This window comes from Bradysia coprophila, unplaced genomic scaffold, assembly GCF_014529535.1.
Source record: "Bradysia coprophila strain Holo2 unplaced genomic scaffold, BU_Bcop_v1 contig_151, whole genome shotgun sequence".
Taxonomy (NCBI): domain Eukaryota; kingdom Metazoa; phylum Arthropoda; class Insecta; order Diptera; family Sciaridae; genus Bradysia; species Bradysia coprophila.
This window is the reverse complement of record NW_023503423.1, coordinates 2,977,966-3,004,079: the sequence shown is the minus strand read 5'-3', so window position 1 is coordinate 3,004,079 and position 26,114 is coordinate 2,977,966. Positions and strand designations below refer to the sequence as shown.

At 41.2% G+C, this 26,114-nt stretch overlaps 3 protein-coding genes across 5 annotated transcripts; 1 reads left to right on the top strand and 2 right to left on the bottom strand.

The window, feature by feature from the left end:
• Positions 1-25: 25 nt before the first annotated feature.
• Positions 26-4,741, top strand: LOC119074452 (fumarate hydratase, mitochondrial-like). 2 transcript variants are annotated; one of them, XM_037180585.1, is made up of 4 exons: positions 26-243; positions 3,080-3,211; positions 3,277-4,282; positions 4,345-4,741. In XM_037180585.1, the coding sequence occupies exons 1-4, from the start codon at positions 142-144 to the stop codon at positions 4,605-4,607; spliced, it is 1,503 nt and encodes a 500-aa protein (XP_037036480.1). In that variant the 5' UTR covers positions 26-141; the 3' UTR covers positions 4,608-4,741. The 2 variants fall into 2 exon arrangements, with proteins under 2 accessions (XP_037036480.1, XP_037036481.1); XM_037180586.1 differs by lacking the exon at positions 26-243 and adding an exon at positions 2,683-2,857.
• A 138-nt stretch (positions 4,742-4,879) lies between these two features.
• On the bottom strand, positions 4,880-6,438 carry LOC119074453 (zinc finger protein 37-like). The gene is made up of 2 exons (XM_037180587.1): positions 6,065-6,438; positions 4,880-5,983 (listed from the first exon to the last, which is right to left on the bottom strand). The coding sequence occupies exons 1-2, from the start codon at positions 6,191-6,193 to the stop codon at positions 4,931-4,933; spliced, it is 1,182 nt and encodes a 393-aa protein (XP_037036482.1). The 5' UTR covers positions 6,194-6,438; the 3' UTR covers positions 4,880-4,930.
• Positions 6,439-15,032: 8,594 nt separating this feature from the next.
• LOC119074450 lies at positions 15,033-25,227 on the bottom strand. Of its 2 annotated transcripts, none has more exons than XM_037180583.1 (7): positions 25,056-25,227; positions 24,568-24,996; positions 22,989-24,470; positions 21,302-22,925; positions 18,461-21,055; positions 17,592-18,386; positions 15,033-17,519 (listed from the first exon to the last, which is right to left on the bottom strand). In XM_037180583.1, exons 2-7 carry the CDS (start codon positions 24,718-24,720, stop codon positions 15,313-15,315), a joined length of 8,856 nt encoding a protein of 2,951 aa, XP_037036478.1. In that variant the 5' UTR covers positions 24,721-24,996; positions 25,056-25,227; the 3' UTR covers positions 15,033-15,312. The 2 variants fall into 2 exon arrangements, with proteins under 2 accessions (XP_037036478.1, XP_037036477.1); XM_037180582.1 differs by having other exon boundaries at positions 25,080-25,094.
• Positions 25,228-26,114: the final 887 nt, after the last annotated feature.

The following is a 26,114-nucleotide window of genomic DNA, read 5'->3' as shown; positions in this document are numbered from 1 at the left end:
TCATTTTACGTACAGATGTCACTTGCCATCGATTGGAACTGTCATCCGTGTTCTGTGTGTGTCGGTCTTTTGCATTTTTTTCTTTTCAAAATTAATCTCTCCGATTGAAAAAGGTTTAATAAAATCGTACTTAATTCCACTATGGCGATGCTCCAGCGTATTCCATCAAATCAATTGAATGCTATCATTCGCTTGAAAGAAACCGGTTTCGCTCGTTGTCTATCGTTGAGCAGCAGCAAAATGGTAAGTTGATATTTTGGTTATGTAATTTGGTGGAAATTATAACAAAAATTTTTGTGAATCGAAGTTGATTGATTCGAATTTTGGACAGTTACTGGGGCAGTTTAGTTGTCGAAACCATAGATTTTCAATCGGGAATTTAAATTATTTTTCGTTTTTGTCTCGTTTTTGAATTTTTGTTCGAGTGCCAGTCTGGCACAAAATGACTTTATCTGAATATTCATGTTCATCATTCCCTTCGAGTCCTTTGTATTCTCTCCAGCTGATGGAATTAAAGCTCAGCTGGTCCTGACGAAATAGGGTCAGGGAGGTTTTGGTTGAACACACCTGTATGTACATACTTGTTGAACAGGTTTAACACACAGCTTATGTGGCATATATGTATCGATCATACAAATAATGGTGGACAATGTTCTCAGTCACGGTCTTATGACCCTATAACATTGAATCTCTTAAATAGTCATTATCGACAGTTTCATTCGTAAATATGGACTGATGCTGACAGCCAAAATATTTGATGTGATATGTCCTCAGTATGGTACATAGGATCATTTTAGGTGTTTGCACTAAACAGTAATATATTTTAGTACCGTCGGTCCTATGCGAAAGTTGACCATTACAAAGTAATTTGCCGCCTGCGAAGATGATCCATTACGTGTTAACTATTTTCGGTTGTAAGGTTTATTGACAAGCGAAAACAAGAATAGACCGGCTAAAGCCTGGTGAGGTCTTTTTTCTAATTTCTGTTTGGAACTACCAACTATTGGACCTACCAAAACTACCACATTTTCGAATTGCAATGTAAACTGTGAACTATCGGTTATCAGATAACAGATAATTATTATTTGCCTGGTGTTGATATGCTCATGGTGGCTTTGCAATTTTGAATGTCAATCCATCTCGCAACTACCAACTTCCAAAGCTACAGACTACCAAATTTCCGATTTATAAATAGTCGACCATGTAGAATATTTTTGTCAGTCGGTGCGTAGTTCTCGAATAGTAAACATCTCTTCCCCAAAAATTACGTTTGGTAGTCAATTATAGCCTTGGTAGTCCAACTACCAACTACCAAATTTTCGAATTGCAATGTTAACTGTGAGCTATCGGTGATCAGATAACAAATAATTATTATTTGCCTGGTGTCGATATGCTCATGGTGGCTTTGCAATTTTGAATGTTAATCCAGCTCGAAACTACCAACCACCAAAAATACCAACTACCGACTGAGAGCTACCAAAACTACCAAATTTGTGGAACAGACAGACGGACAGACAGACGGACAGACAGACGGACAGACAGACAGACAGACAGACAGACAGACAGACAAACCGGCCATAATAGGGTATTTTTTCTAGAAGAAAAAAGACCTAAAAAGACTGCTCACAGTCAACTCCTTTTCAACAAATTTAAACGCATATCTCGCCTTTGGCTCGGATATACAAACTTTACACTGTTCGAAGAGACGAAGCCTGTTGCTGAAAAGCCCACTTAGAAATTTGTTCATATCACAGAATTGTTTACTCATGTAACGAATTACTTTCGCAGCATGCGATGTAACCTATCAAAAAGTGTTTCGTGAAACGTAGTAATGTCACGGTCAAATTGAGACTTCAAATCCTCCAGATTGTAGAACTTTTCTTTGATACGTATTACATGTTGAAGCAACAACAGTGTATGGTATATCGTAATGACAACACGAACCTTACAAAATGAGAAATTAATTCATCCTACTGAGTATCCAACGACAAACCCTAAATTACCCCGAGTGGTGTTTAGGAAAATAAATTTTTGAGAATCAGTTGCAGAAGTGGTTCAAGTTAGCGTTACTAACAATGTTCAGGGTCCCATGAATAATCTTATCCGAATGGTTTTCTCTTAACGAACATAAGACCGAAAACACACGATCAATTTTGTGTTGATGGGATTGACAATTTAACTGCGTTTTCCGTTGTAATCATTCCCCTCAGGCTAAAACAAAGGAAAACGCTTCATAATGGTCGATCGCATACAAGCAAAATTGCCCGTGTTTTTTCGGCCTAGTGTAAAACCGAAAACAAGTTTGGTAAAAGTTGTTTGTCGCAAAGAACCCACCACAACTGAAACTCTTAACGCTGTTCTTATCAACGACAAAATGTGCGTCAGATTTTCCTTCGGTAACAAACAAAAACACAAACAGAACAACAACAGCCGTTCCACTGACCGAAATGTCGGTCAAGTACGTATTGGTTAAAGGAACCACAAATTTCCCTGTCTGATAGAATTTTGGTTTAGATTTTCAATCATTTCTGCCTTCTAACAAACATCCGTATCTCGAACCACACATTGTATGATAGGTATATAAAGCCGTGTCGACACAATCAACCATTCGTAGATTAAACGACGACTGATTGTGGCTAGGTTGTATGGTGTTTGTTTACTCGATGCAAATATTTTGATAATTTATTCAAATCATTATCACAAACCGAAGTGGTTTTGCTTATACACTCAGTCGCTAAACAGTTTTCGCCGAAGTGGTTTTCACGTAATGTCAGTGATTAGTTGCGAAATTTCGGTGCACAGTGAAAGGAAAAATTCAGATTTGGTCGCTATGAGCTTGACAACGAATTCGGTTGAAGTGTGTGCCCTTGATCGTCCATTTATTAATTGCCGAGCCGAAACACGAGCAAATTTTGCGTTGTCGACAGTTCTCCATTGTTTGACGTATGCTACGAATCGGGTTACAATGGAGAACTCAGCACAATTGTCGATTTCAGCAATTCAATATTGCTCGTGTGTTTTAAGCCTTAGAACATTATGTTGCCGACCGCCACTGATTTATTTAAATTTCAATTTGCAGGCTTCCGAAGAAGTTCGTATTGAAAGTGACACGTTTGGTGAATTGAAGGTTCCAGCCAGCAAGTACTATGGTGCCCAGACAATGAGATCGAAAATTAATTTCCCAGTCGGTGGAGACACGGAGCGAATGCCGGTAAGAGTGATCGCTTGAAATGCATTTTTATCGATTGACTGACGATAAGTATTTGTCTCGAACAGAAACCGGTCATCACAGCCATGGGAATATTGAAAAAATCCGCCGCCCTGGTCAACAAAGACTACGGATTGGATCCGAAAGTGGCCGATGCCATTTCACTAGCCTGTGACGACGTAATATCGGGCAAATTGTACGACGATCATTTCCCCTTGGTCATCTGGCAAACCGGATCCGGTACACAGACGAACATGAATTGCAACGAAGTGATCAGCAATCGGGCCATTGAGATCCTGGGCGGACAGTTGGGCTCCAAGACGCCTGTACATCCGAACGACCATGTCAACAAATCGCAGAGTTCCAACGACACATTTCCAACGGCTACACACATTTCGGTGGCCATTGAATTGGTGCAGAATTTGAAGCCGGCCTTGAAGATACTGCATGATGCGCTGGAAGCCAAATCGAATGAATTCTCATCGATAATCAAAATTGGTCGTACGCATACGATGGACGCTGTACCGTTAACTTTGGGACAGGAGTTCAGCGGCTATGTTCAGCAAATGAAGTACGCAATGGATCGAGTTGATTCCGTGCTACCGCGAGTCTACGAATTGGCTATTGGTGGAACAGCCGTCGGAACTGGTCTCAACACTAAGATCGGATTCGCCGAAAAAATGGCCGCAAAAATTGCCGAACTATCTGGTCTACCGTTCACATCAGCTCCAAACAAATTCGAAGCATTGGCTGCACGTGATGCCATGGTTGAAGTGTCCGGTTGCTTGAACACCATCGCTGTAAGTCTGATGAAAATTGGCAACGACATTCGATTCCTCGGCTCCGGACCTCGGTGTGGTCTTGGCGAATTGAGTCTGCCGGAAAATGAACCAGGCAGTTCGATCATGCCGGGCAAAGTGAATCCAACACAATGCGAATCGTTGACAATGCTTGCCGCACAAGTTATGGGTAATCATGTGGCAGTTACAATCGGTGGATCGAATGGCCATTTCGAGTTGAATGTATTCAAGCCACTGATTGTGTCGAACGTACTCCGGTCGATCCGTTTACTCGGTAAGTGTTAAGCTCTTGCTGTAACCAGCGAAGTTGAATTAAAATTCCGTTTCTCACCTCAGCTGACGGATCCCGTAATTTCACCTCCAACTGTGTCAGTGGAATCGTAGCCAATAAGGACAACATCGCGAGGATCATGAACGAATCGTTGATGTTGGTGACGGCCTTGAATCCACACATTGGCTACGACAAGGCGGCCAAGATTGCCAAAACTGCGCACAAAGAGGGAACTACATTGAAAGAATCTGCAATCAAACTCGGCTATCTGACGGAGGAACAATTTAGAGAATGGGTTCGACCAGAGGATATGTTGGGACCCAAGTAAACGAAAGAGTGGAACTCTGAAATTAATTTTTTTGTGGCTCGTTTACCTATTCACTCACAGTGTAATTTCGTGCGGTCTATGCCATTGATGGATAGTCATGGATGCCGTTCTATCAATAAATTATTTGTTTAACAGTTCGGGCTTTTTACTCACCGGGAAGTGAAGTATGAGTCATCGCCAAGTATAATTCACCGGTAGAGTTCTCAATTCCTTCCTGGATCTCCACGATCTCTATGCTCGTCACTCGTTGCAAATAAAACAAAAAATTTGGCTTCCGATTGAATGTTCCTTTTAATGGTTGTTCCACCAGTTACAATGAGTAATTAGCTGATGATCTCTTCCTCGTTACTGGCACGAATTGCAACTGGAAAAACGTTACCCTCCGAAAGACCGTGCACTTTCAGTCGATGCTTTTTTATGTTCACCTTCTGGGCCGATCTCATGCCACACACATCACAAGCGAATTTTTTGATCGATTCGTGGATCAGTTTGTGCTTGACCAAATCGCCGGTCGTCATGAACGCCTTGGAACACCTATCACAGACAAATTTTCTCTCATTCGTGTGCGTCCTAATGTGGACGGTCAGTGCGCTCTTCTGTCCGAATCCCTTGTTGCAGTAGCTGCAAACATATGGTTTTTCGTCGGTGTGCGTTCTGAGGTGACTTTTCAGGCTGCCACTTTGAACGAAAGATTTGTCGCAGAAGGTGCACTTGTAGTTGCGGATGTTCGCATGGTATCTGAGATGATCGACAAGGTTCGACTTACCGACGAACTTTTTCGTACAAACTGTGCACTCGTATTTCCGGTTGTTGTAGGCACCGCTTTTCGAATCTTCGTCGTTCTGCTTCAGATGTTTGTTGTTCAGCAAAAATGAAATGGCATCGCGATCGCACTGTTCGTCTGGAGTGTTGTCACTGTCGTAGGCGATTTCAACCACATCTGAACTCACCTCAGAACTAAGTGTTGGCGTTGAACGTTTCGTGTTGACGGACGACGAAGATTTATTGTCGGTTGTGCGTCGAGGTCTCACTTCAATATTTCCATCGTCGCCGATTATATTGACCGTGTAATTGTAAACATCCGGCGATGTGGATGTTGTCTTCTCTTCGTCGTTAGCCGTTTCCGACTTTAGTGTCACATCGATGTATCGACTGTTCTGATTAGTGATTTCGATCCATTGCTTTCCAGTAGCCGGTAACTTACCGACACCGTTCCGTTGCTGTGATGAATTCAGTATGCGCGGTGAGTTTTTAACGTGAATCGCAGCGAAATGTTTAGATGAACTCTCGGCCAGTTGACGGAAATGGAAGGCATTCTGTAACTGTTCTTCGCAACGGAAACAAATCATTTTCGGATATTCGTCATCCGGAGATATCTTGAAAGAAAAATGAGACGAGAAGTCGTTGAGGACCGGTTACCATACTGAATTCAAATCAAGTTTACTTGAAGAACCTACATTCAAGCCGGTTATTAATTTGAATGCGTCGCAAAGTCGAATATTTTTGAAAATCTTTTTCTCCACCAAATTGCAGTACTCAAATACTTCGGAGCTTATCATACAGACGCGGCACACACTACCTTCCATTGTATTTCGAGCGGATTTTCAAATGCAAACGAAACAATTTTCGCGTTCAAATCTTCTCTCAGAAAATAGGAACGGCTTGAAATAGCCAACAGAATAAGCCAATGTAATGTTTTGTCGGAGAAGCCACTCCACTTGTAATGACACTGTAACAATGACAGTAGGAAGGTTTGTTTTCCCAATCATATGAATGGTTTCTTTTTACTATTGTGTCGACATCTCGTCTTTGAGTCGACAGCTCTGCAGATTGTATAGAGAATCAATGCAATGTGAAAGAGCTCGAAGCTGTTCTTTCCGCGAAAATCGAGGCATCTCCATTTTAAAGTTAAACTTTCTTCGTTCATTTTCGGTGGCGAGACATTTCGACACCGTCAATATCGTCAGGAACGATATTATCGTTTTTTGGACGATAGTATCGTCTCAAAATCGATATTATCGTTTTTTAGACGATACTATCGTCCAAAAAAACGATATTATCGCCCAAAAAATTTTCATCCAGGACGATAATATCGTCTAAATTGAGAAATTCTAAAATATTGTCTGGACGATAGTATCGTTTTCTGGACGATATTACCGTTCTAGAAAATCTAATGGATATTTTCGTTTTCTGTACGATAATATCGTCCAAAACGATAATATCGTCCAAAACGATAATATCGTCCTGGGCGATATTATCGTTTTCTTAAACGATAATATCGTCCAGGACGATACTATCGTTTAAAAAAACGATAATATCGCCCAGGACGATATTATCGTTTAGTTTTGGGTGGTAATATTGTCCAGGACTCAATTTTACTCAGAGGTGCAGCAAGAACCGAATTCTCTTCCAAAATATCGAAAAACAATTGTCAGAGGAAATCACCTACACATCAGTGTTTAAAAAAGGCGTTTAGTTCGTCCCTAAATAATTCATCTTTTTACGAAATGAATACCAACTTTGATTGTACATAAAAAGCGTTTTAACACGCCGAGCGATCAGGCCCATTGCCCCGGAGCGAAGCGGAGGGCCGCAATGCGAGCCGGGCGCCGGAACGGTGTCGGAACTTAGGAGTTAATTTTTTTTTTCTTGCATCGTCTCATAATTAGTCTGTGTAATTTTTCTATATAAAATTTAAATTTACGGAACCAAATGAACCAATTTTTAATATAAAGCCGGAGCATTATAATTTGATCGATTCTACTCATTTAATTCATTTTTAAATAATTGTAGTTTTCGAAGAAATCATTTCGAAAACATTCCAGTATAAAAGCTTAGACACGTGCATTTGAACGGATTACCCGCAGGTATACCGCGAGTAAACAGCTCTAATGCGCATGTGTAAGCTTTTATACTGGAATGTTTTCGAAATGATTTCTTCGAAAACTACAATTATTTAAAAATTAATAGAATCGATCAAATTATAATGCTTCGACTTTATATTTGCCGTCTATAAAAAGGTGTTTATCTACAAGATTTTGTGTTTCGTCTTCAACAACCATCCAGAGCGATAATATCGCCCAGGACGATATTATCGTCTAGAATTTTTATTTTAAATAAATTAAAAACGATATTATCGTCCCAAAAATTATCGCCCAGGACGATAATATCGTCCAAAATAACGATAAATTTGTTCAGAAAAAGAAAATAACGATAATATCGTCCAGCGGATATTTTCATCCAGGACGATATTATCGTCAAAAAAACGATATTATCGTTTTTTGAACGATAATATCGTTTTTTAGACGATAGTATCATCAAAAAAACGATAGTATCGTCCAAAAAAACGATATTATCGTTTAAAAACGATATTATCGTTTTTTTAAACGATAATATCGTCAAGAAAACGATAATATCGTCCTGAAAATATTTTAAAATTTATAATTTTAGACGATATTATCGTCCTGGATGAAATTTTTTTGAACGATAATATCGTTTATTAGACGATAGTATCATCAAAAAACGATAGTATTGTCCAAAAAAACGATATTATCGTTTAAAAACGATATTATAGTTTTTTTAAACGATAATATCGTCAAGAAAACGATAATATCGTCAAGAAAACGATAATATCGTCAAGAAAACGATAATATCGTCCTGAAAATATTTTAAAATTTATAATTTTAGACGATATTATCGTCCTGGATGAAATTTTTTTGAACGATAATATCGTTTATTAGACGATAGTATCATCAAAAAACGATAGTATCGTCCAAAAAAACGATATTATCGTTTAAAAACGATATTATCGTTTTTTTAAACGATAATATCGTCAAGAAAACGATAATATCGTCAAGAAAACGATAATATCGTCCTGAAAATATTTTAAAATTTATAATAATTATAAACGATACTAAAAAACGATAATACCGTTCCTGACGAAATTGACCGTGTAGTTATGTCGCCTCATCTTCTTGTTGGAAATATTATTTCCAGTGGGGACACAAGTGCATTGCTATGGTACTGATATGTTGACGATAACTCAACAAATTTGAATCCATTTCGCAAAGTATTCATATGCTGACATTATTCTGACTTTCGTTACCAATGCAGGTCCACATCATCGTGAAAATGTTTTTGAGGAATTCCTTTGAAAAACAGCCTGCCGAAATCGGACGGATTTTCTAGTGGATTTTTTGATATGTGCCCAGATAGGTATTAATCCCTAGAAGCCAAAACCACTTTCGAAAAAAATCGTCTGAGCTTGTGTGGCGAGTGAGAGGTGACCCAAAACCGAAACCAAAGAGCATGTCTTATGGACATTTTTTGAGTAGCGATACTGAACATCAAACTTTCATTCCAAAACCATATTCATCGAAACACTACCAATGCATGTAAGCTAAGACCAGTATCAGTTATAGGGAAAACAGTTTTTAGCCCCGTACGAAGTACAAAGGGGCTTATAGGATTACAATGCCGTGTGTAATTGATGGAATTCGAAGCAGACGGTAAGGGCAAAGTGTTTGCCTATGTTCATTGATGACGAATCTGCAATAAAAATTTTGTCTGTCCGTCTGTCCGTCTGTCACGTCGATATCTTGAGTAAATCAAATCCGATTTCAAATTTTTTTTTTCCCTGAAAGATAGTCGAAATAGTGAGGCTAAGTTCGAAGATGGGCATATTCGGGTCGGCTCTTCGTGAGTTAGGGCCACCTAAGTGGTTGAAAAAAAATTAAATTTGGGTCCTTGGACTAAGGCCACTACTAGGGCCCTATGTGTATTTTACATATAACTTGAGCAAATTTCATCCGTTTTTCGTAATTTTTGTTTTGTTTTTTTGATTACCTTCAAAAGCCGAATAGAATGTAGTTGAAAAAATTTTTAAATTTGGGTCCTCGGACTGAGGCCGATACTAGGCCCTTCAAAAAAATAAAATTTTGGGGCGATTTGAAATTTTTGTTTCATTTGAAAGGAACGTCGTACGGGGCGTCGTAATTGCGCTATGCGCAATTTGTAAGATGTACACATTACATAATAATTTTACTTTAACTACATTAACCGGCGCAATAGGCTTACGGTCAAAGTAGGGTGACAGACGCACTAGGGTCACGTACGCAATAGATATACGGGTTTGTACGGGGCTCAGTCGCAGCAAACGCTCCGACTGTTCTGATGGCTCGTTTTTAGTGTTTCTGTTGCTCTTCGGAAGCACGGGAACCGTTAGAAGTTCGCCGAAATTATCCATTTTTTACCCATACTTTCAACTGATCATAACTCAGTGTGGATGAATTTTAAACCAAACAAGACTCAATTATGTTTCTAATGACACCACACACGACCTTTTCCATTTTGTGGCCTACGAGAAATTTCCATAAGAAAAGTGCATGTTTTCAGTTTTTGATCACTTCGTACAAGCCACACAAGCTTAGACGAATTTTTTTGAAAGTTGTTTATGATTGTAGGGAACAATAGCTAACTAGGCACATATCAAAAAATGCACTAGAAAATGAGTCCGATTTCGGCAGGATGTTTTTCAAAAGAATTCCTCTCGCGTTTTTACATTCAACTCAAAGTACTAGAAGCAATTTTCATGCGACTCTCTGTTTTTCTTAATCCCATACGTACTACACGTTTTATATATGCTTGGATTTACTGCTCATAGCCATACGCACAAGAGTAAAATAAGATAACTGGCACAATGTGCACAGTAGGATAGTCCAAAATACACTTTGTTTGATGATCAAACACTAAAAGTTTTTTATGAAAGACATAAAACGCCTTTTAAATTGTACCAAGGTATCCTAGCATACCTTTGAAAGAAACGTTTGTTTTCCTCAAATTATGGTTGACAAAAAACCATGTACCACAGAAGAAAATAGAAGCATACATGAAGCTGGCCGAGTTATGCATGGAACAGAATGTTTTTGTTTTTGATGGAATTGTATACATTCAACGAGATGGAACTGCCATTGGGAATGCATTATCGGGTTTTTTGGCAGAAGTACACATGTGCGCTTTCGAATCGAAAATCATCCGAATTTTCCACGCGTGGACACACGACTCATGGACGACATTTTCACTGTACAAAACATGAGAAAAGTAAATAAGACTTTGAGGCTTTTTAATAGTCAGCATCCGAAAGTACAATTTACATATGAAAATGAAAAAGACGGAAAAATATCATTCCTAGATACTTTAATAAAAAGAATGGACGATGGAAGTCTGGAATTTGAAGTCTACAGGAAGCCTTGCACGACTGATAGAAGAATTGTATCTGACTCTGTACAGGACATTAAACACAAAATGGCAGCATACCATTCGATGGCGCATAGGATGATAAACTTACCTTTAAAGCAAGAAGCATACGAGAAAGAGAGAGAAACAATACTCCGGATCGGCCAAAAAAATGGATACAAAAAGGAATCATTCGAGAGAATAATCCGGAAGCATGAACGAAAAAACGAATTGCTGAATTACTCTACTTTCTAGAAAAAGGACAACGAAACAAAACGGATTAGTGTGGAGTACTGCCCAGAATTGACCAAGAAACTTAGGCCCCTGTACAATAAACTAAATCTAGAAATAGTCCATCGTAGTGGAAACACTCTCTGTCAACATTTGGAATCGTTAAAAACTCAGTGGAAAAACATCATAAATCCGGAATTTACAAAATAAATTGCCAAGAAGGAAGCGATTTTATATACGTAGGCAGAAGCGTAAGACGAATTTTAACACGTTTCAATGAGCATCTACAAAATTGGGAAAATGACAATGAGGAAGCATCGGCTGTGTCAGAGCATCTGTTAAAATGCAACCATGAAACAGACAGCGACAATCTGTTCTTCTAAAAGAATTCAATGATGCCAGAAAAATAGACTACATCGAGGCGGTTTACATCAATAAGCACAAAAACAAAAAGCTAATGAATAAAAATATGGGGAAAGCATCACCGTTGTTGGTCTTAGTCGATCCATTGAAGGAGAAAGAGACAAAAAGCTTGGTGAACGTCGTTGACTGAACGAGAATGTTCTTGCATAGTCAGTGTGATTATTAAGAGAATCCACGCCATTAGTCGTATAAATTTATACGTCAGAGAGAGAGCTTTTTTCTCCTTTTTTTACGATCTGTCAGTTTTTCTATTTTGCGATTTTGTATGGAAATGAAAACTAAAATTGAGATATCTTTTCTGTTTTAAGTGGTTTTTCATATTTTTTTTGGACCAAAATGTTTTAAAGTGTATTTGGAATCGATTGACATTAACAAAATAATAAAATAGAAAAAAATATTTTCACACAATCTGTTAATGCCAATCGATTCTAAAAACACTTTAAAACATTTTGGTCCAAAAAAATGTGAAAAACCACTTAAAACAGCAAATATATCTCAATTTTAGTTTTCATTTCCATACTAAATCGCAAAATAGAAAAACTGACAGATCGTAACAAAGGAGAAAAAAGCTCTCTCTGACGTATAAAGTTATACGACTAATGGCGTGGATTGTAATGCTTTGTTTTCCTAGTCAAGATTGTTCGACTTATTTCCCCTTTTTGTCAATATATGACGATCATGTCCGGAGCGATAGCGGAGGACTTGACGCAGTCTAACTTCCAAAAAAAGAACGAAGAAATTTTTTTGAGACGCGGCAACTATATTTTGGCGAGAATTTAAGTTTCTTTCCTTTGGCCAGTATCACCACTAATCCTATTCCATCTTATTCACGCCTCAAATACGAGCAAAACGAGCTATCACTCGACTATGTAACTTTAAAATTGCCGAGATACATCGTTTTGAAGTTGGTCATTTTGATAGAAAATGCACCAAATTAACGTTTTCCAAACAATCAAAATCTTTCAACTTACTCTGTATGTTTCTATCTGTCTATCTATCGACGGTTGATCTCGGAAACTAGTCAGCCAATCTCCATGAAATTTTGCAGGAACCTCAGGGTGGGCATAAAAATGAAAATGTGATACGCCATTACCCCAGGAAAAACCAGAATTTTGTTTTATTGGCCTCGAAGTGGTTTCTGAGTGTGGTTTTCGAGGGTCGGGAACGCGTTTTCGGCTGTAGCTTAGCTGTATTGAAACCTACAGAGGCGTGCGACCCATCAAATGAAAGGTATTCGTAACACGATTCGAACAAAAAAATAATTAAAAAAATCGGGGCATATTCGTTTGAGCTAGAGTGATTAGAGTGACCAAATTTTGAGCTACTCGAGCGTAGGATGAAAGGACTAACATTTTTTTGGGTTATGAGAGATAGAGAATTACTTTCTTCGGCAAAGTCTCGGAGTTTTATGAGTAGAACAGAGGGGCATATGTGAAAAATGTCGAAAGTTGGAAATGGGTGGGTCAATTATGTTTTTAGAGGTATTTCTTGAATGGTGACAGATAGAGAGTTACTTTCTTCGGCAAAGTCTCAGAGTTTTACGAGTAGAACAGAGGGGCATATGTGAAAAATGTCGAAAGTTGGAAATGGGTGGATCAATTGGGGTTTTGGAGATATATTTCTTGAATGGTGGCAGATAGAGAATTACTCTCGTCAAATTTTCGATTTTCGTCAAATTTTCTGAATTTCGTCAAATTTTCGATTTTCGTCAAATTTTCGAATTTCGTCAAATTTCGTCAAATTTTCGAATTTCATTAAATTTTCAAATTTCGTCAAATTTTCAAATTTCGACAAATTTTCGAATTTCGTCAAATTTCGTCAAATTTTCGAATTTCATCAAATTTTCAAATTTCGTCAAATTTTCGAATTTCGTCAAATTTTCAAATTTTCAAATTTCGTCAAATTTTCGAATTTCGTCAAATTTCGTCAAATTTTCAAATTTCGTCAAATTTTCGAATTTCGTCAAATTTAAAACTGTAAACTGTTATAAAAAGCAGTGTTGACTACACTTCTAAAACGACTGATATCCCAACAAAAATCTTTTCAAGAAAAGTGTGACGCAGTCTTTGAAATACAATTTCTAAAATGAATGATATCGCTAGAGTTGACGCTTTCAGCTTCGTTACGCAAAAATTAAATTTTACACCCAATTAGTTCAAAGAAGCTGGCTTAGGTTTTCTCATCATCTGCCAAATAATTTTTACCAAAAAAAAATTTGACTGGAAACAACCAAAATTTTACCAAAAAAATCTGCGTCGCATGTGGCAGATAAATTTTCTTGCTGGTCTGTTCCTGAACATCTGACACTTTGCGATGCAGATTTTTTTGGTAAAATTTTGGTTGTTTCCAGTCTAAATTTTTTTTTGTAAAAATTATTTGGAAGATGATGAGAAAACCTAAGCCAGCTTGTTTGAACTAATTGGATGTAAAATTTAATTTTTGCGTAACGAAGCTGAAAGCGTCAACTCTAGCGATATCATTCATTTTAGAAATTGTATTTCAAAGACTGCGTCACACTTTTCTCGAAGAGATTTTTGTTGGGATAGATTTTTTGTAAATCTTAGTTTTGAGAAGACATCAACTTGATAATGATCACATAGTTGATCGAAACGTAAGTAGTTGAAAAAAATAAAACTTTTGGTACAATTTAAAAGGCGTTTTATGTCTTTCATAAAAAAAACTTTTAGTATTTGATCATTGAGATTAATTCTGATGTTCTGTTCGAAAAAACTCCTTTCAATTTATTGCGAGTCGTAATTAGTTTCTTTGTTTGATGTCTTAAGCTCCCCTAGCAATTCTGAAAGCCGTTGACGAGAAAAGACATAAAAAAATTTAGTCTGGTTGTTGGGTCAGCGTTTGAGAAATCCAACAATCAGGCTTCATAAAAACAGTGCTAAATTGCACTTTAATCGGTTTGTCAATTCTAAAATGGTACACCAAGTTATGCATGAAAGTCCGATGTATACAATAAACACGATAACCGAACTGGAGTGACGATCGTGACTCAAAGAAACATATTTTTTAGCTTTGTTACTTACAAAAACCCAAAAACCACTTACAGTGGAAGTGTGACGCAAGTTCCTTTATCCACTTACAAAGGAACTGATATCGGTAGGAGTGACGCTAACATCTTCGACACGCAAAAAGAATTACGATGTTGAGGAAACGACTGTAAGGAAAATTGTTAAAATAGTGAAAAATATGTCCTGACACAACGGAATTCACTTTGTGACGCATTTCGTTTTTGTGTGACAAAGCTGTCAGCGTCACTCTCACCGAAATCAGTCACTTGCGTCACACTTCCACTGTAAGTGGTTTTTCGGTCGATGTCATATGGGGCCAATGAAGAATTTTCAAAAATGAATCGCTTTGGTCAAGCAGAATGAAAATTCCTCACGCGTTAAAGAATCGTCGATTTATTTAACGCATCTAGTGACGACTGATTACCGCAATTTTTTGATTAATGTAAAGGGATGGAACCAACAGGAGCAGCAACTCAAAAAGTCTTCTCAATTTATGAACAAGGAAAAATTTTTTTTTCTGTTTATTGACAGTTTCAGCGGTGTTAACAAACAACAAAATTTCTGATTTGGATTTTTTGAAATGTTTCAAAATTAAAAGAACTTAAGATTTAGAACGGAAAATTAAACGAATTCTTACACTCAATTGGACTCGTCACGGCCGAGTCCGACAAAAGTTTTTCTTTTCTTTTCTAATTCTACTTTGCTATGTGAACGTTACACGACAAAAACACGTGTCGTAGGCTCCACCATTAAAGTAACGAAAATTATTTACAAATTGACAACAACAAAAAACTCTACCGCGGCGTTATGCTTTGTTTCGTACCTCGTTTCAGTATCGACGCTGCGTGAGACTCTTCGCGTATCAGTTGATGATGAGTTTCGATGAGTTGAATAGCCAAATCCACCGGATTTTTCCGGAATTTACACATGTCGACAGCATCCGAAATGGCGATCGAATGGCGACGATTTTCCATCGGCACAAAGCCGTTCGGTTTGATGATGCCCTGTTGGAAGGCATCCTCGTGTTCATCACTTCTCGGTCGCGGAATCAATCCTAAGAAGTTGCAGTACGCGTTCTGTTCCACCTCACCGTTAAAATACATCGAACCCGCGTAGACGGCGATCTGTGCTTCATCGTTGGCACTGATGCTCGGCGAATCGGTCATGCCAGTCACTTGCAAACTGGTTTCGTGCAGCAGATTACTTTGATGTTTGCTCAATTTGGGTCGGAACATGTGCAGAGCGGCTCGTTTGCTGTTTTTGAACACTGGCATCAGTTGGTCGCATTCGTACGAGCTGAGTAAAATCAAGTAAAATTTGTCGTTTTTCACATTGACTCTCGCAATCCACCAGACCGGCCTGAGGTACTCGTCGCAATCCGAATTGTCCGTAAATGCGCGCTCACGTTTCAAAACACGCATGAAGTCCTCGGTAACGTATAAATGATCGCTCCAAGCTTTGGTCTCGGCCGCATAATTCTGAATTAAGTGTGTGATGCGTAGACTGCTGTGGAACGGTATCAGCTGGTTCTTATTGATCATAGTTTGCGGAACGGTTGCATTTTCCGATGACGAGAACAGTCGACGAAGCATTTTGTCGAAGCGTGGTGCAGCGGGACTCATCGGTGGTGGTTTCTCGATTTGACACTCCTCTTCCAGCTCGTGCTCCAGTTCTTTCTCTTGTTCTTCATCCAAGGCCTGAATAAACCGCCGCACATTCGGTGCTTGTTTCAATATCTTCTGAATGACAGCACTTCCCACTGATTCAATGAAAGCACAGCCTTCGGGATTGTCCTTGTTGGCGTCAAGCAGTTGATTGAACTTGCTTTTAGCAATATCTGACAGCAAGGCGTCCTCCTTGTCACCGTACATGTCTTCGAGTTTGATGAACTCCGCATCGGCACATTTCTGGTACAGATCTTTCAATGAGTCTCGGTCGTCCAGTGTTTCATGCAGCTTGTGACCCAACAACTTTTTCGTGTAGTTATGGGCTCCTGCCGTCCAATGCACGGTATGTTCCGTTTCGAATTGTTTGCTTTTGCTGCATACAAATTCCACAACATTTTTACTGGTCACGGGCGACTTTGCTGATAATTTACAAATCGATCTGATGCGAACGTCGGCCTCATACGAAGCCCAGAACACGATCGAATGGCCTTTACCCAATTGACGCATTCTCATCGAAGCCTGTACCGTTTTGTCGCGTGTAATATCACCAGACAATGTAACACAGGCCTTCCAGTCCAGCGGAAATTTCAGATCGGTTCCACGCGTGTGAACGTCGTCCAAGTAGACCAAACATCGACGTAAATTGTCACGATAAACCGAGCAGTCGAATTCAGTGACCGTTCCGTTGCGATCGATCGATTGAAGAACATCGGACGAATCGAAATAAACGGCTGCATCAAACGATTCGTCTGATGACGCCTTCAACCATTCAGTGGCCACCTCGCGATTATTCAATTCTAACATCAATGCGCCTGCATCGAGAAGCACCGGTGTGGCATTTCGCACCAACTTTTCGATGATTTGCTTTCCACTGATGTTTGCCGGCAGATGGTCGTACTTCTGTTGCAACAGTACCAGCCGTACTTCTTCGTTGGTGCTCTCGAGTTCATAGAGATCATTTTGTGCAATGGGCAGCGGCAGAATATTTTTGGTGTCATTGGTTCCGCTGAATCCAGTGACCGGATGTGCCAAATGGTCGTTGCACAGATCCCAGGCGGTGCACATCAGTTTCGTTTCGAATGCCTTCGCCTCACGCGGAAAAACAACATTCGACAGCCAGAAGTCAATGGCGTGCATGTTGAAGCGAAACAGTGGAAATAGCAGTTCGTCGCGCTGATGAGGATCGCTCAAATTGACACTGGAGTAAATTCGAATTGTCGTGCGGTTGATCAGTTCTGCAGGAACACTTTCAACCCATTTCTCATAGATCGAGGTCGCATTTTTAGAAAGGGACAAAATGTTGAACGTTTCACGCAATTGCTCGTCGGTCAGACCTGTGAATGTAGAATTTGTTGAACGGATTAGAGATCACGATGTATTGGTTGGGACAGTCGTTGCTTACTCACCAGAGTAGTAGTAGCTCAAATAAGTGAAACACAGAGCCACATCTGGATGCCCGAACTCGGTCATATCGGCCACGTCTTTTGCTTTGAACGGCACAGCCATTTTGTGCTGCGATTTCTCGTTCACTCCGTAATTCACTCGCCAGCGCTTCATTAGCACCAACTTCAACACTTCGAACCGAAGCAATCCGCTTAGTATCATTATGGTATTGCGTTCGGACATGGAAAAATCCACCATGATTGCGTCCAATGTTGCTTTGTCGATGATCCGTTGGCTGAGCAAACGACGCAAAACTTGCTTCGCGAATGCCGTCATCTCCGGGAAGGCGATATCCATTTCGCCTTGCAGAAAATCGTCGATCAGCGCCATTTTCACCTTCTCATAAATCTTTTCGTCCAAAATTCGGCACGGCGTGAATACGTCTGATCGAAAATCTACTTCTGGAGCTCCATAAACCAACCCATTTTTGACGTAGTCTCGATCGAATTCGACTGTCTTTTGACCGTGGCTTGTGTGCATTGCTCTCATGTGGATTGGAACGCGTTTCAGTACTGATTGCACGGCTAACCAGCGATGAGCGCCTCCGTCAAGAGGTACTTGTTCGCCAACAGTGTATATGAGCTGGTACTTCGGATGTAGGATGGCATCTGATTCGTCCAAAATGTTGCGAACGTTGTCATTGAGCCATTTGTGAGCGGTTAGGAACTGTAGGGCCTGGTTCAGCATTGACTTTCGGATGTATTCGTAGATTTTCAACTGGAACGACAAGCGATATTCGGGCACAGTGAGGATCACACCTGCGAAAAAAGGGGGAAGAAATGGTGGCGTTGCATTTTCAATTGAAATATTTTGCTTCACAGCCAACTCTCACCTCGCTCACGTCGACACTCTTCGTAGATGCCCAATATTTTGTCAACGTGCTGTGAGATGGGCATATCCCGTCGGCATGGGAAAATGTAAATTTTACGGTTGAGCATCCCTCCCAAATATCGACGCAGTGACTTCAGGTTTGAAGCGAACAGCGGCTTCAGAACGGTGATTTGACATGCCTGTTCACCGTTTGCCAATTGGGACGCCAAAATCGGCACGATCACAGACGTCTTCCCTTCCCCCATATTGAGTTGCATCACAGAATGTCTTCTGCCAATGTCTGGTGGACTAATCATTTGATTGGCGATTTCCACTTGAATACGGCGAATCGTCAGGTTCTGTTCGATTTCGAACAGCAGCCATTCGGGATGTGCACACGGTTTCCAATTGACGTGCGGCTTGTTCTCCTCTTCTCTTTCCATCGATCGCTGCAGTTCCTGGTGCTGAGCGTAAAACTGGACTCGTTTCGTTCGTTGTTCGTGGGCTATTGTAACGGCCAGCGCTCCGATGACTGTCGTCAGATCGTTCGGTGTCGATTGAATTTGAGGCAGCACTAAACTTGGCACGACTCTCGGATAGATGCCGGCGTCGATTAAATGCTTCACATTTGGTCCGTTCACAATATTCCCGTACACAGTCCACCAATGCTCAGATGTCCGTGTCAGCACTGGTTGATTGCACTCCCAAATACTTCGGGCTTCTATAATCTCTGTCGGGAAGTCCACTAGCCGTTCGCCCATCTTGTTCTTGAAGTCAATTTCGTATTGCTCCCAGCAGTGTGGCGTCGGATTCGAGATTGTCTGTAAGTTTGGTGGTCGAACGGGTACGACCGTTCGTAACTTTTGCAGTTGTGTTTCAACCCTTTCGATAAACGTGTCGAGTTGCCAGTTAGCGTACCAGGATTTCAGTTTACGGTTGAGTGATTGCGTCGCAGACGATATGTCTATCCATTTTGTCTCTTCATTCCGGTACGGTTCGAGATCGATTTTGTCGCACGGCCACTTGGACAGCACAATGTTAGTGAGCAATTCGACAGCCCTTGCCGAGTTACGCTCCCTATTGTTTATGTCAATCGTCGGGACCTGGTTTCGGCCGAAAGTGGCGTACTGCCTTTTCAGAAGCGTTTTCACTTTGGTTGCGTTACAAACTCCATCGTTCAGATTGTATTTCGGGTACGGTGGTGCAACAATTGATCTGAAAACGTTTGAATTACTTGCCACAGCTTGTAGTGCCAGTATTGGTGACAGTTCCTTTCTCTCGTGTGTCAAAGCGCTCAAAATGATCGTGAATTGGGTGATGGTGTACGCTCCTCTGCATGCACATTCGTACAGTGGTAGCCACATGTGGCCCAAATTTTCGATGACCTGATGGTTTAGGTACTGAGACACTTGATCCGAATAAGACATTCCGTGTAGCACAGTCTTCGATTTGGCCTTAAAAAATGCTTTCAAATTCAGATCTTCGGGAATGCGGAACGTGTTTCGATGATACAGAATGGCCACGATTTGTGTCGGCTGTGACAAATCGATGTTGATCGGATCCGGTCGCGATGTTTTCAGTGGCGTGTGCTCGACAAATGTGTCGGATATTCGCAACTGTGGCATCAACGGCAAATATCGCAGATATTCCTGCTTGTTGAATTGCAGCGTTGCATCCGCTTTGAAAGGATCCTTGCTGCGTTCGAAATGCAATGCACGCAATCGTTGACTGTCTTCCAGCAATTTTGATGCGACAATAACGAATTGATCGTGCGCTGAATGTGTCGGAATGAACTTTGGCCAGGCGATCGATCGGATGTTTCTTTTCATGTCTCGTTTGGGTGACAGTTTCATGATTTCGTGCAACATTTTCGTTGCTTCAGCATCGTACGGCGCCGATGACCAAGCAAAGCCAGACTGTAGTATTTGCAGAGCTCGTTCGGTACCAGACATTTTGAGGAACGGCTCAACCTCACCATGTGACGTGACGGCATGTAAGTATGCTAGGTAAAACCATGCCGAATAGCTACTGTTGCTGGCTTTCAACTGCAGACAAAATTCATCGACGTCGTAGAGATGAAAGGGCGGTAGCCGCAGATTGGATTCAATGTCGATCTTCACGGTCACATGCGGTTGTGCAACAGTTGTTTGGATTTCTCCATGTGGCAGCAACAACATCTTCGACGATGGGCTCGATGCGCCGTTTTTCTCGGACGGAACGCTTTCCAAAAGTAAACCGTGCTGCAGGCCATACAGAGTGCCGATGTTTTGCGACCGACTGACACGCATAAGACTAAACTCATTGGACACCAGATCGTACGATTGGCTGAATGATGTTGCATCTACTCGAAATTTCAGTTGCATTCGAACCAATTCAATTTTTGCAATCCGTGCCGAATGCTCGTCCATCAGAATGTGGATGTAGTTCTTGTGCTCGAAGCGTGCAAGTTGTTCGATGATTTTGGTGTAACTGTTGCTGTTGATGTTCAGCATGAATCGTCGCGTCTTCAAATGAACCAAACGCTTCTTATCCAGCAGCAAGCGGTATTCGACACCGATTTCGTTGGAGAAGTTTTTGTCGCTGAACGATTTCGGACGGAATTCGATGGTGTTCGCACCTGTAAAAATGAGATTGAATGTGAGGTAAGTCAACCTATTAGCGTCAATGTGGGTTCATCTGGAGTCGTCCCACATGAAATTGTTCCTTTACACCAACAAATCTGTACAAATCAAACGAAAGGCCTTTCTGATTGCTTTGTTCGAGGTCAGTAGATGAACATGCTAACGTAGTGACAATGTAACTGCGGATCTCACAGCACTATAGGATCTTAAAACTGTCCGACAATTAAAATGGAATTTCTTACCTTTGTTCCAGAAGTGGCTGTAATTCTCAACGAGCAAATGTGGTATTTCACCCTTCAGCACCTCATGTGGAATCAGTTCGCTTACAACGTCCCCACGACGTTCGATAATCAGGGTGTTGCCTTCCAACGACACAAATTCGTAGTGGCACTCGTTGTACCGCTGTACGGCAGAGAATGTAGTGTGCTCAAATGTTGGTTGCACTTCGAAGACGAAATTGCCGAAAACCCGTTGAAACTGCTGACTATCCGTGATGTTGGTCGGCAATCGTGCAACGGGCAAATTGTTGACCAAAAACGATCCGGTAATCAGGTCGGCAGTGATGAAATGCACCACCGGTCCCAAAGCCACCTCGAACACCAACAGTTGCGGTCGATCGTTGTGGAAATAGTGTTTCAGCAGAATCCCACTCGCGGCCCGTTTCCATTGCTTCTTGGCAAACTCATAAATGTCGTGTGGATCCGACGTTATGATCGACTTGAGATTGGCTTCGATTCCGATTCCTATGTTTCGCACGAGTCGCAGAAACAGGCGTACGTTTGACGATGCCTGTTGATTGGTGTTCAGCAGGACGCTGTTGCAGATGGTCACAGTGAATTCCAGCCAATTACGAGGACTGTCACACATGAATATTTTGTGGAAAAGTTCATGTTGCGGATGAACATAGAAGGTCATTGTGCCGACAATGCAAACGAGAACGAGAATCTCACGCAATTTCTGCTCCTCCTCGATGTTCGGGTTTTTAATGTCACTAAGCGACTCCTCAATTCGAACGATCCAATTCAATGCAATTTTACGGATCTTTTCCAGTAAATTGACAATTTGATCGGCCACGTCGTCGTGTATGTTGATTTCGTACACTCTGACCGCTATCAGTGTCGCCATGAGCATTTTCGTGGGATGCACCCAGTTGTCCTTTTGTTGTTCGCAAAACTTGTCCAGCAACTCGATCATGTGACGCGAGAATGTCGAATTATCAAAATCGGTGAACGAATCACGATACGATTCACTGTCACTGTTGCTTCCAGCCTCCCAGATTGTTTGCATGACCAACGACAACACCGACGATTTCTCGAACGACAATGACTCGCATTCGATCATGGCATACAGTTTTCGCAACTGCAATCGATGGCCATCGGCCCGAAGTGATCCAAAGTGCAGATACTCGGACAGTGTCAACGATTTCGGGCATTCGGACTGTCTGGCGATAACTTCATTCTGATGATGCCTGCATCCACGTAAAGTCCACTGCAGTTCGGTGTAGTCGCCATCCGTTGTCATCGTACAGGCGTTTTTGATGAATTCACTCGGGACAATGGACGCTATCGTCGAGTTCGTTGCATAGAACACGCAGTTCAGACCATTCGCCACCTTGAATACTTCGAAATCGTTGTCGACGTGATGGCTTTCGATTTTTCGATCGGTTGTGCTGCCTAGGGTCGTAAACTTGGCTTCCGATTGATTTAGATGTCTGACCTGGTGGTAGTCGACCCAGTTTCCTTTCGGTATCAGAGTTTTCGATGATTTGTTGTTGGAGAACTTGGAGAATCCGGCAAGTACGTCTCTCAGGGCAACGATTTCGATGGGTGATCGTAGCTCAAAAACGACAGCGTGTGCGAGGTGTTCCTGTAAAATTATGTTGGAAATTAAAGGTCTCGTTAAATGCGACTCAACACCCGATTTACTTACGTCAGCCGGTAACGGATATTCGTACTCTTCGATCACAACCGAACGGGCTTCTCTTTCCAGTTGACAACGTTTGCACGTTGGATCATGAACGTCCATTCCAATACCGTTTTGATACGTCTGATGTGCGAGCTGTCTCGCACTATTACGCAATTGGCGAACCTTTTCCCTGCCAGCCTCCCATTCTTTCCGTTTTTCGTCGGTTTTCTCGGCAGCCATATTCTCAATTTCGATTCTCAAGTTTTGCATGTCGACGTCTTGAGCGGCAAACCTAGCCGTAAACGATGAGTTTGTCACTGCTTCCTCTTCAATTAAACCCGGCCTGGATGCGACTTTGTTGCGTTTCTCAAAGTATTTTTCCAGTTCTTGGGCCTTCTCCATGTCGGGATGTTGTGGAATCAACAGACTCTCGACGATCAGTTGATTGACAGAACAGCGATGCTGTTTGAACAATGGGTGTGCTGCAACGGCAATCACGTCAAGTATGGCGATCATTTTCAGTCGCACCAGAATCATTTTGCTGCTCCCAAGCTGATCGCCTTTGTAGAACTTTTCAGCAACCGACGAATAAGCAAAAGACCATCGCCGAAGGTCGTCGGAGTCGAAATCGTTGTGAGTCAGTTGCTGATTTAGGATCCAATTCTCAAAATCAATCAGATGAACATGCGAATCAGTGCCGCTGGTGCCAGTTAACGTCAAATATTTTACATCGGGTACATTGTCTTGGTCGCGATAATGGCGTTGCATCGCTGTCACCTCGAGGCGAGGAGCTTGTGTATCAGTGGGTCTCTCGTTGACTCGGCTCTGAATGTATTCGGTCAATTGTGGAACGTTTTGGCAAACATCTGCTTCGAAATCCAGGCAGTCTAGTGCCGGCAAGGTCGATTGTTCCACAGCTTCCGATTGTAGACCGTCAATTTGTTCGTCAATTCGGTGCCGCATGCGTTCAATGGTCGACTTGGCCTCGTCAACAACGTAACCGTACATGTGATCGAACTGATTGTTACCCGACATCAAATCCGCAAGTTTCTCGATACGACGCGCCAATTTTGCCATCGCTTCGGACATCAGACCTGTGTACAGAGTCTCACAGCCGGGCGATTGGAAAAGCTCAAGCATTTGACTGTGAAAATGCAGCATCACCATTTTGTAGATCAATTTTGCCTTCTCTGCTCCCACTTGGATCGTTAGGCTTATTTGAAGCATCACCTTGCCGCACATGTAAAAGCTGGATCTCCGGAAGCAGTTCAATTCAGTTCCGATGGCATCGTCACGTATTTTCTTCGTGATGGTGGGCAATTCGTCATCGGTTGTCAGTCGACTGGCCTCGTCGGCCAGCAATGTCACCAACCATTTCGACACGTAATCCTTATGCAAATCAAGCGCCGGCGATTCAGTGCATAGTAAGCTCAGTTGCTGCGCAAATTCATCGGAGCAAAGCAAACGCGAATATTTCACTCTCAACGTCTGTGACGGGTAGTTGTACTGTAATCAAATGTGGATTTGGGTCAGTTTCAAGAAATTGTCTCGACACAGCAAGAGTGCCATCATTCCCATGAAAGCAAAATCAATTCAAACTTACCTCGATGGCACTGGTGCCTTTATGAATTTGTCTTGTGTCCAATTTTGCGGGAAACGTTGACACGACCACATTGTCCTTGCAGTGACTGGAACTGTTGTGCGGCCGGTACAACATAAATGCACAGTTCTGCCGGTGGACGAACAGTCCAAACATTTCGCCAGGCTGTAAAGAACTGATTTGTCCTGAGATGACCCTCGATGTGGGTGTTTTGTGGACTGCAGTCAGCCGTTCGAAAGAAGAAATGACCGCAAACTGTCAACGGTTGCAGCCATTTGTGAAAGCAGCTCGAGCTCTTCCTTGCGGAAGATGGCTGACTTGGATTGTGGTAAATGTCTCGGAAAAACCACATGCTTCAGTAGCATCTCAAACTCCTTTTGAACGTCCACCTCGTTGGGATCTGGATCAACTTCCATGGTTGACGGATCAAATCTGGATCAAATGAAATGCTCAAAATACTACATTTGCCCTTCGATTAACACAAAACTTACAGTTTTCCTGTACACAGAAATTACAATTTTCTTTTACACGGGAATTACACGTAACGTAGCTACAAATTACAGATTTTGTATCCACTTAAAACATTAATTTTCGCAACACACAGTATGGTTCGTCGATCACGTAACCTAAAATGCGAGTTTTGTTTCACATTTGGTATTAAAAGGCGCTGAGTATACACATACATGCGTTTTCTGATGAAATGGCTGCGAACTTTGTGGCGTTGATCAATAAAGAATGAGGTGAATTGAAATGAGTCCAATGAGTCACCTGTAACATTAAACATACTGAGGGTAATGCGAACCCTCAGGGAATAGCAAGAAATACGTAACCCAAGTTTCGGATGATTTTAAGATTTGTTATGTTGCAACCGTGACGTTTAACATAATAATGTTGTTGGAACTGCGTTGTTTAGCATTGAGTTTTGCATGAGTTACAACATAGCAAAGTGGATTACACTTGGGTCCCAATATTATAACAAGAATAGACCGGCTACAAGCCTAGTGAGGTCTTTTTTCTTTCTCTCAATTTTCTCACTTCTCGAGATACCAACTACCAAATACGTGAGTTACAAATAGGCAAGCAGGAAGAATAGTTTCTTCAGTCGATATCCAGCTGTTGAACAGTAAACATCGCCACCATCGTTCTATCAGTTTCGTAGTCAACTACCAGTTTGGTAGTCAACTACCAAATTATCGAATTATAAATAGGCAAGCAGCCTAAATAATCTCATCAGTCGGTGTGCAGCTCTCAAACAGTTAACATCTCTACCACCAATCTACACGGAAAATTCGGCAAATTCGACATTTGTTGTGTGCTGCATATATTTGCTGCAGACTGAATAATGTTCCCGTGTGTTGTATTACAATAAACATGTAATATGAATATTTTCAAAATATAGTTACGGCAACAATATTATTCAGCTCGTAGGAATATTGTGAGGTTCCCAGGTATATATTTGCTGTGTGCTGAATTATATCTTCAAATTAGTTGTGGGATGTATTACTTAACTTTACCTGCATGCCGAATATTGACTAAATGGTACTATCGAA